The following is a 16896-nucleotide window of genomic DNA, read 5'->3' as shown; positions in this document are numbered from 1 at the left end:
CTGCTACCTAATACACTGGGATTTAATGCTAATAAGGGGAAATGGCGAAAGTGCAGGCGCTGGGCACTAGCGCATCCGGGAATATCAGTGGTAGGCGGTCGGGGTGGGCGTCAGCGGGCTCTCAACCTCCCAGCCAGCCCAATCTGCGCGGTCGCCACCTCAGGACTGTCTTCCTGAATCCAGTTGGCAGGACTCCACCCCAAGTAGGCCCCCTAGACCACCCAGTAGTTGCCATCTCCTTCCACCCCCACAACTCCCACCCCACCCCCGCCGTAAGCCCCGCCCTCCGCCGAGCAGGCCCCGCCCTCAGCCCCGCCTCCTTCCTTTCCCGTCCCAGGACGCGTTGCGCGGCCCGGGCCGGAAGTCGGCGAGTTCCCCGGTGTGTGTCTGTGTCTGTCTGTGTCTGGAAGCGGCGCGCGGCCCGGGGCAAGCGCTGGGGATTCCCATCTGAGGCGTCGCCACTGTCACTACCATCACCCACGGAGCCACTTATAGAGCGGAGTAGACCCGGCCCTTCGCCGGGCAGAGAAGATGTTGCCCCTGTCCATCAAGGACGATGAATACAAACCACCCAAATTCAATCTGTTGCGCAAGATCTCGGGCTGGTTTAGGTGCGTGCTGGTGTGTTTGCGGGAAGCGGGTGTCCGGCAGAAGGGGAGAAGGCCCAGACCTAAGGATGGCCCGAGGTCCAGGGAGGGAGCCTCGGGGGCACTCTCCTTCGCTGTGAGGAAAGGAGCGTGTGGACTGGGAGGTTCTTGAAAGGGGGACCCAGCCTCCGGGTCCCGGCACCCTTCTGACTCTCCTGGCTCTTCCCCACTTGTGTGTCCAGGTCTATCCTGTCGGACAAGACGTCCCGGAACCTGTTTTTCTTCCTGTGCCTGAACCTCTCTTTCGCTTTTGTTGAACTACTCTACGGCATCTGGAGCAACTGGTAACCAAAGGGGAAAAAGGTTGGGGCGGAAGCAGGGGGTGGGGGAGACGAAGAACTGTTTGCTTAGTGCCACGTAGCGCCTCACCAGGAGGTTCAGGTCTTGCCTTTGCCACCACCTCTGCTGCTGAGTTGCTTTCTCATATCCACACCAGTCTGGCATGGCTACATGTCTTAAGATCCGGGGCCCATCACGTGCAGCAGTTCTTCAGATTTGGATCCCCGCCTCGTCCCTGTCGCCCCCTACTCCGTCAAAAGAGAGTGACAAGTCCCCTCCTCATTTTGGCAGATGGAGAGAGTCTTCCATCTGTAACTTTAGCTTTACCCACTGTCTTGGAATTGGGAGAAACCTGTTCCCTGCCTCTCTGTGGGAGAATGTTCCTTGCCTTGTGGGGGAGTGGCATTTGGACTTCACCCTTAAAATTCTGAGAGGGAATATCTGAGATGTCCTGCTTAATTTGTTCTTAGGTCTTGGAATGGGGAAGAGGTTTATAAAGGGGATATCCGGAGAAATATTTGTCATTCTCTTCTCTCTTTAATCTTATGCTGAAACTGTCTCATGGTTTCCTGTGGTCTTGACTGCAGTAGAAAATCCCATATGGTTTTCTAAAAGCTTATATTTCTTGAGTTGATGGTTTTTGTTGTCACCTTTGGGTTTTTTTTTTCTAAACTGCTTTGGGAAGAGATTAAATCCAGTGTAACACGGTGGAAATCAAATACTATTATTCAGGTATTTGCTGTTGAATAACTTAAGGTCTTGTAAAATTGTTCAATTAACAATAAGATCATCACACTTTTAGGTGTACTGATTCATCTTTAAATCTCATATTCATTTGAGAATCTGATAAAAGCCAACACTCAAAATTTTATATAAAACTTCAGTGTTTTGTTGGGTTCCTTGAAATAGATCTTGGACCCCAGATTAAGAACCTATGCCATCTATGCTTTATTTTCTATTAAATAGACTTAGTCTCTGTCCTTTAAAGTCCATTTTCAGAGACAATTGCTGTCCCTGATCTTTATCTCTATTGAGATTGAACAGTAACATTAGATAATATCCCCACTTTTTGTGACATGTATACTTTTAAATGAAAAAGTGGACTTCTTTTCAATTCAAATATCAATTCAATTTTATCAAAAATACACAGCAGATTATGAAGGTTATTGCTTTAGTCACCACTTGGGTGTAAAAGGCATATTGAATAAAAATCTCATTATGTGTAATAACCATTTTGAATCCCTTGGGAATCAGATATATGTATCCTGTAATATTAACACCCTTCAATGTATTGTACATGTTAAAAGCACTATATTGTCTTAACTTGTATTGAAATAATCATACTTGATTATAAATATGCAACATTTATAATATATTTTATATTTTTCTCTTCCAAAATTATGCCATATTGTGGCATATGTGCTGACCGTATCAAGGCTGTATCTTGGTTTGCATATGTACAGTTTTGCTACAGTTACTTTATATTACATTTCACTATGGCCTTCCATTGCATAAATTACTATGTGAAATACCATGTTCAAGAATTCATATTTGAAGTGCCTAAACCTCCTCTTTGATGAAAAGTTAGATATCTAATAATTCTTTTGATCTGTAGAGAGCTGTTGAGGAAATTACTAAAACCTTTGTTTTCCAAGTCAGTTGTAAATATTCATCAGTACACAAGGAAAATGTCAGTGGTACATGACTTCTTCTGACCTTAGGTGGCTTGTTCTTCTGACCTTAGGCTCTCTTCTCCTCCAGTTTACTCTCTTTGATTGTGTTGTTATATCTCCCAAATTTGAAATCTAGCTTTGAACTAGTGTCTGTCATACCTAGATCATGTTAACCTCCATGTCCACAACCACTTATTTCCCAATATTAATTTTTATCAGTGGATTACTTGGGCCTTTTCATAATCTGGTTTTTTATGTCTCATTTAGACGTCATAATTTTTAGTCCCCTTTGTTGCCTGATCAACATTTTCTTTATATGACTAGATTATCTCTGTTTCTGAAAGTTCAATTAGATTTTAAGTTCCTTGAGTAAATTTCTCACCGAAACTTATTTTGTTTGTCTTAATCGTTTCTGTGTTCATTTTCATTCTGTAAAAATTAAGTTTCAAGACGTTATGAACATAAAATGTCAAGAATTTTTTTTTCCATTATGGGAATAAATGATGGATAAAACATACTCTCTCGACAAAGGTTCATAGAAACAGTTGATGTAGTTGTGACAAATGTTAAGTAGTTTTATTTCTTGTTCAGAGCCTTCATTTTAAAGGAAGAACTTAATTATAGTTGATTTATATTTTTGATGGAGAGAATGTGTCATCAGTGGTAGAGTAGCTAAGCTCTTTGTGTATTTTTCCCGTATTAAATATCTAGTGCCTTTTACCTTTCCACCAGAACATAAACTTTATTAAAGTCGGGATCTTTTCTGTCTTATTCAGGCGTCTTAGTACATGGCATTTAGTATACTTAATACATATTTGCTGAATGAAAGAATGAATGAATGAATTAATGAATGTATGGAATTAATCTGCCTACCCTAAACATGCTAACTACCCCTGTTGGAGGGAAAAAACCATCAAACTCCTCCTTTCTCTTATTCTTAGAGTTAGTAGGAAAATGGTAGGAATACCATATGTGATCTTTCCTTCTAGGGTTCTTTTCCTTCTGGCATTTTATTTTCATTTACTCATTTATTGTTGAGTAACTATTAACTCCTCCTTTCTCTTATTCTTAGAGTTAGTAGGAAAATGGTGGGAATACCATATGTGATCTTTCCTTCTAGGGTTCTTTTCCTTCTGGCATTTTATTTTCATTTACTTATTTATTGTTGAGTAACTATTTACTCCTGAGGTAATATAGTATAAGAATGTAATTTTGTACCATCTAGGATTAAGTTCTTTTTCAAGTTACAGAAAAAAACCCCAAATAATGATTGCTTAAACAAGATAACACTTTATTTCCAAGATGGCTGTTAGAGTTCCAGCCATCCCTGGCAGCAGAAGGTCCAGAATGGAGAGAAAAAGAGGAAAAAAGTGTGTACACTGTCTTTTAAGGAGATTTATCTGAACACTAGCACACAACGCTGTCACATATTCGTGGCTAAACCTTCATCACATGGTCATGCCTAATTTCAAATGTCTTTGTTCCAGTCAACCAGGTATTCTGCTGAAAGTCCAGGATTCTTTACTAAGGAAGAAAGGAAAGGGAATATGTGGATACTGTGGCCTCAGGGAGTAGGACTGGCGAGAGAGAGAAGCTAGTCTGACTTCTATAGATGGAAAACTGAGGCCCAGGGAGTTTTTTACTTCTGAGAGTAGCAGCAGAGATAGCTGTAGCCTAGAAGCACCTGGCATCCAAGTTTTTTTCCCACCTCACCATGAGTTTTTTCTAGTATCTTAATATAGTTTGCTTTGTTTTTATGCTCTTTTAGTTTATGTTTACTTCACTGTCTATTAAAAAATTTAATTTCGGTAATATTTTTTACCAAAGCTGTTGCAACCATTTTTCCTTTAGACATAGAGGAAGCTCATCTAACTCTAAAGGTAAATGTCTTTGTATTTAGCAAAATAAATATTTGTTCAAGAAATGTTTTAGGCCATCCCGGACATTGGTTTGGTTGTACTTTTATATATAATATGTTCTACCAATTCCTTGGTAAAGAAAAATGCTTCCATTAATCACATTTTTTTTTTATAGAATTAAAACTTTTATGTATCTTAGTCTTCTATCAACTTTTCCCTTCTCAAAAGACATTACCTACCAGCTATGATGATGACTTTTGCTTTCCTATGATTTTATTTTTCACCTTAAAAATGTAGATAAATATTGTATTTTGCTGAGAATTTTTTTTTAAGTAAGGGATTATATAATGGAATGTAGTAGAGTGGTGGGTTTTTCACTGTAACTCTCATTAGTTTAACTATTTATACAAGTGTCAGGATTCTAAGGATTTTCTAATTTCTTGCTAATAAACTGATAGAAGTTTCTTTTCCCCTTTCTATCTCCTGGAAACCTATCTTGATGATTCTCTATTTTCAACTTTGAATTAATGTTTAACAACCACTATAAATATACTGTTAGCTTGGTTACCAATAGGCCTTTTAAAAAAGTTTTATTATGGAAAATTTTAAACATATGTAAAAGTAGAGAGTTTAATGGACCTCATGTCCCCGTCACCCAGCTTTAGCATTTACCAACATGTGGCCTATTTCATTTCACCTGCTATACCTCTCCCCCCGTTGGACTGTTTTAACACAGATAACAGGTATAATTTCTTTCATAACTTCTTCAGTATGAGTCTCTATAAGATAGGAGCCCCCCTTTTTTAACATAACCCAATGCCATTCTCACCACCTATAAAAATTAATAATTTATTAATATCAAATATCCAGTTAGTGTTCAGATGTCTCTTAAATTCTTTTTATAAAGTTGGCTTTACAAATCAGAATCCAAACAAGATCTGATGCAAACGAGATTTATAGTATTTGGTTGATATGTCTCTTAAGTCTCAATTTATAGGTTCACTTGCTCCTTTTCTTTGTTTTTGTCTCCAATAGACCTAAAATAAAATCCTTTTCATAAGGTTTTTTTGCCAAATGTTCTGTTCGCATTTATTATATTTTGCTTCAGTGATCAAGTTTCTCTTTTATAGCCTAAGAAGTTTTCCTTATTAAAATGTCTTTAGAAAGTAGTCACTTCAAAAAAAGTTTAAAAATACATTTTAGAGAAACAGGCAGTGCTTAAAGACAGGAGACTAAAACAAGTATGCCACTTTTAGCAACTAATTTTTCTTTATCAAGTTACATTTGGTGTGTAAATCATATAACCTTAAATATTCTCTACACTACTTTTATTTTATAAGGAAATTTATGCCATGTAGTTTAAATGATAATTCATAATTAGAAACATTTGCTAATATTGAAGATGAGCAATACAATCGACATTTCTCATGAGCGGTATTTTTATATATGATAGGTGAGCAGCGAACTAGAAGTAGACTGTTTTTCACATGAGTTTACCTAGTAGTTGCAGCTGAGTAATTTTCAAATCATGATACCAGGTTTAAGTGAAAAGATCTCATATTGCAGTGCTTTAAGAGAACATGATGTTCTTCCACCTCAGAAGAGGGAGTAGTTTTTCAGGTAGAATCGTATTTTATGATATACTAAAAATAAATACCATTTTAATGAAAATTAAATTTACTTAAAATTTAAATAAAATTAAAATCTCATTTTGATGAGTATTAAAATCGCCATGCTATTCTAAACCTCTTTAAAAGAGAACTTGATTGCTGTAGTATACAGAAGAGTTTTATCATTTTTTTCTCCCATTAAGGCAACATTTGGTGTCCATTGAAGGTATATAAAATAAATTTATTGTGAGAAAGATAGTGTGTATTAATTTGCTGGGGCTGCTGTAACAAAGTACCACAAACTGGGTGACTTTTAACAGAAGTTTACTGTCTTGTAGTTCTGGAGGCTAGACGTCTGAGATCAAGGTGTTGGCCGGGTTGGTTCCTTCCGAGGTCTGTGAGGAAGAATCTGTTCCATGCTTCTCCCTTAGCTTCAGTTGCTTTGCTGGCAATCTTTCACGTTCCTTGGCTTGTAGAAGCATCACCTTATCTCTGTGTTATCTTCACTTGATGGTCTCCCAGTGTGCATGTCTGTCTCTGGATTTCCCCTTTTTATAACCACAGCAGTCATATTGGATTAGGGCCCACCTTAATGACCTAATTTTAACCAAGTATGTCTATAATGACCCTGTCTCCAAATAAGGTCACACTCTGAGGTATTGGAGATGTGAAGCTTCAACTTACGAAGTTTGAGAAGAACACAATTCAACCCATAACAGGTTTTACTAAATATATTGTAGATGAGTAAATCAGTAAATTTTTTAATTTATATTTATTTAGAATGAATACCCTGCCTTCTTCTAGGCTAATTTATGGCCATTTAAAATACAAGTCTTATATACAATAAAACCCTTAAATTAAGAAATAAAAACATTAAAAACCATGTATAGAGATGAAAAAATAAACCTACTAAATATGTAGACTAATGTAGTTACTGACGTTGACTTTTAAATTTAGTTTTAAAATTCCATAATTTTAAAGACAGCATGGGTAAAAATTCTCATTGTCAGGTTTTACTACAACACAAGTAATATCATTTTACCAGAATAGAGAGAGAGTTTTCTGAAACCAAATTTTAAAAGTAACTTACCATATTAGTCCTTTTTCAGAGCATAGAAGACAAAATCATAAACAGTGTCGTTATTAGTGATTTTAAAGCACAGTACAGAGATATTCTTCAAATGGGTCTTTCATACCTCAAAATATAATAAAGTTAAATTATTATTTTCAGTGGTACATAGCTGTTAAGGTCCAAATGTGTAGCTTTGGAGTGATCTATTATCCAAGGAAAAATCTTAAAGTAACAAATCTGAGAATTGCATGAGGAACAAGACCCTTACCTTGTCCTCCTCAGGCATCAATTTTCCTTTATTCATTCATTCTCATTCTGCTTTGAGTTGGGTATCAGATGAGTACAGACAGTACTTAAACTATCTCATGCATCTATATTTGAATAAAATAAACAAGGTTCATGATAAAATTGAAGACATTTTCCAAAATACTTTATAATGATTTGAGAGAGATTTATAAATTATTGTACTTTTTTGTGTGGGTGAATAATGTGCTTTACTTCAGTTTCTAGTTTTATAATTATTCCAAATTATGAGGAAATTTAAAAACTGTGCATTTTCTACTTAGGTGAAGAAGGTTTTTGACTTTTAGTTTTTAGCATTTACAATTGATGAAAGCTCTAGCAGCTAGCCAAACATTAAGAGCTATGGGCCATGCTGAGAACAATAGATATTACAAGGTACTAATAGTTAATATAGTAATTTAATAATAACAATAGCAATGATAGAAATATAAACATGGCTTTAATGTGGCAAGCACTGTGATAAGTGTTTCACATATAATAACTCAGATCAATTATTGTAACATTTATGACACTTTTTACTATTACCCCATTTAAGGGATGGCTAAATTGAGGTACAAAGTAGTTAAGCAACCTAACAAACACAGAACTAGTAAACGGGGGATCTGGGATTTGAATACAGGTACTCTGACTTCAGAGGTAGTGCTCTTAACCACTCTGATACTTACTGTTTTTGAAGATTGAGCTACTGATATGCTTAGTTTCAGAGTATTTCTATTGACCTAGCATTGATTTCTTTCCTCAGCTGTGTCCAATCTGCTGATAAGCCAATTGGAAGAATTCTTCATCACTGATACCTTGTTTTTTGTTTCTAGCATTTCCATTTAATCTTTTTTTTTTAATATTTTCCATTTCTCTGCTGAAATTCCCCATTGATGCATGCATTTTTGTCCACTTTTTCCATAGATCCTTTGACACATTAATTAGAGTTGTGCTGGTTCCAATATCTGGGCCAATATCTTGGTTTGGTTCTGTTGACTGCTTTATTTCTTCACAATGAATTATTTTTCTTGCTCTTTTTTGTGTCTTGAAATTTTTGATCAAAGGCTGGACATTGTGAGTAAAGAGCAGTAGATATTGAGGTAATAGTATTTATGATTAGAAATAGGCATGCCTCTTTTGTCAGCCTATTAGTTGGTTAAGTCTTTTGCTTTTGCTTTTTGTATTCTCCATATGCATGTGTCACAGAAGCTCTCTCTTCGTGCTCATGGCATCCCCCTGTTCCGCCCCCTCAAGCTGTAGACTGCTATTGCTTGTTACTCAGTGCTAGGTTTGTGGTGAGGGCAGAGGGGCATTCATTAACTTGACCCAGACTTGGTTTGGGGCAAACCCGATGAGCCTGGGCCTCAGGGGTATGATTTTTTCCAACATTTTTACTCCTCCTCCCATGACAGCCAAACTCTGCCATATATATGTGGATGGTCTTGGGTGCAAGTGATTTCCTCCTTCTTCTCCAGTGGTAGCAGATCATCTGCTTTGTGTTGGTGCAGGATCCTATGCCCAGGAGGATTTCCTGACCCTCCTTAGTGGCTTTTTTTAGTGGTTGATCTAGCATGTATAATATGAATCTTTCACTTGTCACAAATAATATGTCACTTCATGTATCTTGTAAGACTCTTGCAGTAATACACTTCCATTTCCTTCTTCTATCCTGTGTGCTATTATTGTCATACATTTCACTTTTACATGTTATAAACCTCATGATACAATGTTTCTACTTTTGCTTTATACCAGAGGTTAGGAAGCTTTTTCCGTAAACAGCAGATAGTAAATATTTTAGGTTTTGAGGGCCATAAGGTCAGTGTCACACTTCTCCACTCTACTGTTGTAGTACAGAAGCAGCTATAGATAATACATAAACAGAAGAGCATAACTGTGTTCCAATAAAACTTTATTTACAAAAATGGGTGGTGGCCCGGATTTGGCCTATGGGTCTAACTTGCTAACCTCAGTTAATTATCTTTTTCAAAAAATATCTTTTAATTGAGATATAATTCATATACTATACAGTTCATCCATTTAAGATGTTCAGTTGAATGGCTTTTAGTATATTCACAGAATTGTAAAACCGTCACAACAATCAATTTTAGAGCATGTTTATTACCCCAAAAGGAAACCTTGCACCCTTGTCTCTCACCCTCCAATTTCCTCATCCCCTGATGTGCCCCAATTCTAGGCAATTACTAATGTGCTTTCTTCTCTATGTGTTTGTCTATTTTGGACATTTTGTATAAATGGGATTATATAGTATATGATCCTTTGTGACTGGTTTATTTCACTTAGCATAATGTTTTCAGCAGTGATCCATGTTCTACATATGTCAGTATTTCATTTATTTTTATTGCCAAATAGTATTCCAGCAGTGTATGAGAGTTCCAATTTCTCCACATCCTCACCAACACTCGTTGTTATTGGTCTTTTTGATTATAGCCATCATAGTGGGTGTGAAGTTGTTTCTCATTGTGGTTTTGATTTGCGTTTACCTGCAATGTAGTTAATGATGTTGAGTATCTTTTCATCTGCTCATTGGCCATTTATATGTCTTCTATGGAGAAATATCTATTCAGATCTTTTTGTTTATTTAAAAAATTGAGTTATTTATCTTTTTGAAGAGTTTTGAGTTCTTCATGTATTCTGGATACAAGTCCCATATCAGATATATGATTGGCAAATATTTTCTCCCACTTGTGCATTGTCTTTTTACTTTCTTGATAATGTCCTTTGAAGCACAGAAGTTTCAAAATTTCAATAATGTCCAGTCTATGTTATCTGTTTTTTCTTTTGCTGCTTGTGCTTTTGGTGTCGTATATGAGAAACTGTTGCCTAATCCAAGAATGTGAATATTTTAGCTTTTATGTTTAGGTCTTTGATCCATTTGGGGTTAATTTTTGTGTATGGTGTCAAGTAAGTGTCAAAAATCAATTTTTTGCATGTGGATGGATATCCAGTTGTATCAACACCATTTGTGAAAACACTGTTCTTTCAACTATTGAACTGTCTTGACATCCTTGTCAAAAGTCAATTGATCATAAATGTGAGGGTTTATTTCTGGACTCTAAATTCTATTCCATTTATCTATATGTTTATCCTTATGCTAGTACCACACTGTTTTGATTACTTCAGCTCTGTAATAAGTTTTGAAATTGGGGAGTGTGAGTCCTCCAACTTGTTTTCTTTTTCAATACTCTTTTGGCTATTCTAAGTACCTTGCTTTTCCATATGAATTTTTTTTTTTTTTTAACAACAACAACATAACAAACATTTAGTGGACTTACTCTATGCCAGGTGCTTTACATATAACTCTTTTTTTTTTAATAATTTTATTTATTTATTTTTTTTCCCCAAAGTCCCAGTAGATAGTTGTATGTCATAGCTGCACATCCTTCTAGTTGCTGTATGTGGGACACGGCCTCAGCATGGCCGGAGAAGCGGTGTGTTGGTGCGCGCCCAGGATCAAACCCGGGCCGCCAGCAGCGGAGTGCGAGCAATTAACCGCTAAGCCACGGGGCCGGCCCTTTTTTTATAATTTTATTTATTTATTTTTCCATATGAATTTTAAGAGCAGCTTGTCAATTTTTCCAAAGAAGTCAGCTGGGATTTTAATAGGAAGTGAGTTGAATCTGTGGATCAATAGGGAAAGTATTGCCATCTTAATAGTATTGTGTTCTGATCCATAAACATAGATATCTTTCCATTTATTTAGGTCATCTTTAATTTTTTTCAACAATATTTTGTAGATTTCACAGTATAAGTTTTGCACTTTTTATATAAATTTATTCCTAAGTATTTTATTCTTTTTGATGCTATTGTCAGTGGAATTTTTTTTAATTTCATTTTTGTTCATCGTTATTATACAGGAATACAATTCATTTTTTATGTTGATCTTGTATCCTGCAACCTTGCCAAACTCATTTATTAGTTCTGATAGTTTTTTAGTAGAGTCCTTAAGATTTTGTGTGTACAGGATCATATCATCTGCAAATAAGTTTTACTCCTTCCCTTGCAATCTAGATGCCTTTTATTCCGTTTCCTGCCTAATTGCCTTTGTTAGACCCTCCAGTACAATGTTAATTAGAAGTGGTGAGAGGGAACATCCTTATCTTGTATCTGATCTTAGGGGAAAGCATTTAGTCTTTGGCTGTTAATGATGCTGATGTTACCTGTGGGGTTTTTGTAGATGCCATTTATTAGTTGAGGAAGTTCCCTCTATTTCAAGTTTGTTGAGTGTTTTTATCATAAAGGGGGTGTTGGATTTTGTCAGATGCTTTTCTGAATATATTGAGATGGTCATGTGGTTTTTGTCCTTTATTCCGTTGATATGATGTGTTATATTGATTGATTTTCATATATTAAACCAACCTTGCACTGTTGGAATAAATCCCACCTGGTCATGGTGTATACTCTTTTTTTATATATTACTGGATTTGATTTGCTAGTATTTTCTTGAAGATTTTTGCAAGTATGTTTGCAAAAGATATTGGTTTGTAGTTTTTTTTCTTGCAATGTCTTTTGTCTGATTTTCGTATCAGGATAATACTGGTCTTATGCAACAATTTGGGAATATTCCTTCATCTTCTGTTTTTTGGAAGAGTTTGTAAGGGATTCATATTTATGGTTCTTTAAATGTTTGGTAGGATTTACCAGTGAAGCCATATGGGCCTCAGCTTTTCTTTGTTGCAAGTTTTAAAATTATTAAGTCAGTCTCTTTGCTTGTTATAAATTATTCAGATTTCTTTTGAGTCAGTTTGGCTAGATTGTTTGTTTCTAGGAATTTGTCTATTTCATCTATCTAATTTGTTGGCCTGTAATTATTCATAGTATTTCCTTATAATCCTTATTTCTGTGAAGTCAGTGGTAATGTCTCCCTTTCATTCTTGATTAAAGTAATTTGAGTCTTTTCTCTTTTTCCTTGATCAGTCTAGTTAAAGGTTGTGAATTTTGTTTGATAATTTCAAAGAACCAACTTTTGGTTTGTTGATTTTTCCTCTTGTTTTTCTATTCTCAGTGATCTTTTAAAGATATTCTCAGTGATCTTTTAAAGATATTAAAAGTAAGAAATTATTTTTTATATTTACCCCATATTTATCATTTTCAGTGATCTTCATTTCTTTATACAATTCTAAGTTTCCATCTGGTACCATGGTCCTACTTGAAGAACTTAGTCTTTTAAGAGATCTGCAAGCAGTAAATTCTTTCAGCTTTGGTTGTCTGAAAAAGTCTATTTTGTCTTCATTTTTGAAAGATATTTTGCTAGATAAAGAATTTTAGGTTGACAGTATTTTTTTTTCTTTCAATACTTTAGAGACATTGCTCCATTGCATTCTGCCTTGAGTAGTTTCTGATGAAAAGTATGCTCTTAATCTTATCTTTGTTCTTCCTTATCCAATTTTTTTTTTCCTGGCTGTGTTCAAGACTTTCTCTTTCTCTTTAATGTTCAGCAATTTGTGAGGTGTTTAAGGTTTTTTCCCCTGCATGAGATTCATTAAGCTTTTTGGATATGTGATTGTTTTCTTTCATTAATTTTGGAAAACTTTCAAATGTTTTCTCTTTAAATACTTTTTCTACCCTATTCTTTCTGTCTTCTGCATTACTGAGAATCCAAATACTTGCATTTTAGTCTGTTTGGTACTCTGACAGGTTTTGGATGCTCTGTTCTGGTTTTTTCTACTCCTTTTCTTCATGTTTTACTTTGGATAATTTCTTTTGACTTAACTGATTCTTTCTGTCTGTGCCCTGTCTGTTCAGAAGCCCATGTATGTTATTCTTTGTCTTCAATATTGTGACTTTTTAAAAAGTTTGTATCATTTCCATTTGATTCTTTTATAGTTCCTATCTCTGTGGAAAGTCCCCATTTGATCATGAGTTTTCTCCAGTTTTATACCACATCTTTTAACATATTAATTATATTTGTTTTAAAGTTCCTATAATAGTCCAATCTCTGGGCCTTTTCTGGTTCTGATTTTGTTGACTGCTTTAACTCGACAATGGGTCGTCTTGTTTTTTTTTTTTGATCCTGTTATGTGTCTTATAAATATTTATTGAGTGTTGGATATTATATATAAAAGAATAATAGTATTTATGTTTAAATTAATAGTGTTTATGCCCAGAAATGTGCATATCTATTTTTCTGTCAGGCCATTAGTGTGTGGGTGTTTTTTTTGTGTGTGTGTGTGTGTGTGAGGAAGATCAGCCCCGTGCTAACATCTGCCAATCCTCGTCTTTTTTTGCTGAGGAAGACTGGCCCTGTGCTAACATCCGTGCCCATCTTTCTCCACTTTATATGGGATGCCGCCACAGCATGGCTTGCCAAGCGAGGCATCAGTGCGCCACCGGGCCGGCCCCAGTGTGTGGGTTTTGAACCTATCTGGTCAGTAATTGAGCTGAGTTTTGTGTTTTATTATTGCTAGTTAATTTCAACAAGCCATAGACTTTAAATTTTTCCAGTGGCTTCAGCCACCTTGTGCTTAGTGTGTTATTTGGAGTACTGGAGGCTTTTTTCAGTGTTCTTGCTCCACTCTCAGGTTCCAGCAAGCCCTGCACACCTGTACCACAAGGGAATATCTCTCTCTGCTTTTGCTCTGCTCTCAGCTGTAGATTGCTATTGTCTTATGCTTTAGTCAAGGCTCTGGTTGGGGGAGTGGGGTATTTGGTTCTCCTGTTGCAGTCTCAGTAGCAGACAGGCTCTTTACACCTGAGTGTCAGAGTGGGCGTTATTAATGTTCTTGCCCCTTCTCCCACCCCTCCCTGCAGCCTTCTGTCAGGAGAACGAGCAAGTATCCTGCTCCTCTTCCAACAACAGCTGACCCTTGCTTTGTATCAGTGTAAGATCCTGGGCCCAAGCTGGTTTCACCCTTGCCCTAGTAGCACATGGCTGTTTTTTCTCTCTTACTTTTGGCGGCAGCTGACCTTTGCCAGTGACCAGAGGGTGGGCAGATTGCTGCCCCTCGCCCAGCAGCAGATGGCTTTGTTTCTACCCCTCTTTTAGTAGCAGCTGGGCTTTTCCTTGGACAAGGGGTATGAGAGTTTCTTTCTTAGATGTTTAAAAATTATCCTTAATATCTTTCTATATATCATATTTCAATGTTGTCTTTTTAGAAGATTGGTTCCTAATGAGCTGAGGCTGAATCTTAGATTTTTAGAGAAGGATGACTACTATTTGGTTATTATAATATGCCAATGTCTTTTGTTCTTTTCCAGCTTAGGCTTGATTTCCGACTCTTTTCACATGTTTTTCGATAGCACTGCTATTTTGGCTGGATTGGCAGCGTCTGTTATTTCGAAATGGAGAGATAATGATGCTTTCTCCTATGGGTAAGACTTTTTAAAACCTTTTTATTGATGTATAAGAAATACAGAAAAATACACAAATCTCAAGCTCAATGAATTTTCCCAAATTGAACACATTTGTGTAACTTGAACCTTTGAAACCCCCTCATGTCTCCTTCTAGTTCCTTCTCACGCACTTCCCCAACTCTATGGATTAGTTTTACCTGTTTTTGAACAGTATATAATTGGAATCTACAATATGTGCTTTTTTACTGCATCTAAGTTCTTTTGGTTAGAGGTAGGGCATCTTGATTTTACCAAAAATTTTTAGGTGAGGTTGTTACAATAGGGGAATTTCTCAACTCTTAACCTATTTTTTTTTGAAGAAGAAGGAAAAAAAGTTTCAGTACATGAAAATGATCATGTTTCTTTCTTCTTTTTTCCTTTGGAGGAATGTTTTGCTGTTAATTTAAATCCTTATTTCCTAATATGGTTTTATATTACTTATCCTCTTTAGCTCTGCTTTTATGTAAAATACTTCTCACACTCTTGCTGAGTTTGGACAATTAGTCAAATATTTGGAGAGTGTTTTTATGCTGAAGGGACTGTATTGGAACATCTGGTCTCACTTCTGAGCCTGGTACTCTTAGAGGCAGAGTTTGCTTTTGCCATCTCTGATTGAGGGAAGTGATGGAGTTTCCATTATTTGTTTTACTGTGCCTGAGTGTTTTCCTTTTTGGGCTCATAGAATATTTTGCAGTGTAATTACATTTATGTGTAAGCAGCACTCAGGACTAACAAGAGTCCTTCTCTCTCTCGCTCACCCACTTCTTCCTTCCTCCTCCCCTCGCTCTCCTGTCTTTTTGCCCCTCCCCGCCTCTCCTTTGTGAGTGCTCTCTCCAAGTCTATCCTTTCTTCACGTCTTTCCTATTTTCTTTTCCTTTTCTTGTTCCCACCCTCCTACTCATTTTCTCTCTCTCATCTCTCCTAAACTCCTTTTCTCCCTCTCTTGTTCTTTCTCTCTAGTTACCTAGGCCTGTGCTCATGATCTTCCTCTTTCCTCTTCCTCTCTTTCTCCCCACCCTTATGTCTTTTCTCTTATTCTTTCTTGTCTTATGCTGTCTCCCCCTGGCCTTTACTACTGTATCTCTCAGGGTCTTTCTTATTCTTTCTCTCCCTCTCCCTTAACCTCCTCAGCTCTAGTTCTTTTTTCTCTTCCTTTCCCAGGCTGTCTATCCTTTTTTCACTGATTCTTCTTCCCTGAGAGCCCCCTTTCCTGTGCACTTTCTCATTCTCTCCCTCTCCTGTTCACATCCACTCTCTTAGGTGCACCGTCTCTTATGCCGCTTGTTCTCTCTTACTGGTGCTCCCTCATTAATTCCTATTTCTCTCCAGCTCTGCTTCTGTTCTTGAGCAAGCACACTCTCTCTCTTTCTTGCACATGTTCTTGTTCTCTTCAGATATTTATTGAAGGCCCACTATGAGTCGAATACTTGCTACTTCTAATGATATAAAGATGAATAAGATATGGCTTCTGCCTTGGAGGAACATGTGGTCTAATGGGGAAACTGTTCTGTAAAAATACCATAACTATACATTGTGAGAAGTGCTGAAAGAGAGATATATGAATTTCTGTGACAGAACTTGCTGATTTGGGGTATATCCAAAGAGATATGGTTACTTGTAAAATTATAAAAAGTAAGACAAACACTAATTATACTATTTTTATAGTATAGAGCAAGAGATCCTGTATATCTGTAGATTCAAACAGCTTGAAAGCTCAGAAAAGAACATTTTTCATGGCACTATATAATCAAAAGTTTCTTAAGTATATTTTGAATCATTAAGGAAATATTGTATGTAAAGTTATAATTTTGTGTTGGAAAATTAGTAATTTGTATATATTGTATGTCAAAAATCTAGTTAGAATATCTCATTCAACAATCTTTCTGGATAAACAGTAGGTGACTGTAATAATTCCCTTCAGTTCCTTCATTCTTAGGGTATCTGTTCTTTTCTATTTAGAATGCATAGTCTCCTGCTATTAGATGGTTTTTAGGAATGGCTTTGAATACCTTCAGTGCCATAGCGGGTTTTACTATTCAACTTTAACTAGTTGATATAAGAGAGTGATATTCTTGCTACTTTTTCATTTCTTATCCTATCTTTTCCTTATTTGTTTTTTGTTTT

General features: G+C 36.4%; 1 protein-coding gene across 2 annotated transcripts in view; it reads left to right on the top strand.

Annotated features, from left to right (window-relative positions):
* The first annotated feature begins 361 nt into the window (after positions 1–361).
* Positions 362–16896, top strand: part of SLC30A7 (solute carrier family 30 member 7) — a 78812-nt gene continuing 62277 nt past the window's right edge. The window contains exons 1-3 of one of the 2 annotated variants that reach the window (XM_087446552.1): positions 362–611; positions 830–931; positions 14638–14751. In XM_087446552.1, the coding sequence (XP_087302678.1) occupies positions 532–611; positions 830–931; positions 14638–14751 (296 nt within the window). In that variant the 5' untranslated portion in view covers positions 362–531. The remainder of the gene's footprint in view (positions 612–829; positions 932–14637; positions 14752–16896) is intronic. The other variant, XM_004420770.3, reaches the window with a different exon arrangement.

Source organism: Ceratotherium simum, chromosome 2, assembly GCF_057802395.1.
Source record: "Ceratotherium simum simum isolate JZ-2026a chromosome 2, ASM5780239v1, whole genome shotgun sequence".
Classification (NCBI taxonomy): Eukaryota; Metazoa; Chordata; class Mammalia; order Perissodactyla; family Rhinocerotidae; genus Ceratotherium; species Ceratotherium simum.
Note: the sequence above shows the minus strand (reverse complement) of the source record. Positions and strands in the feature narration are given on the sequence as shown.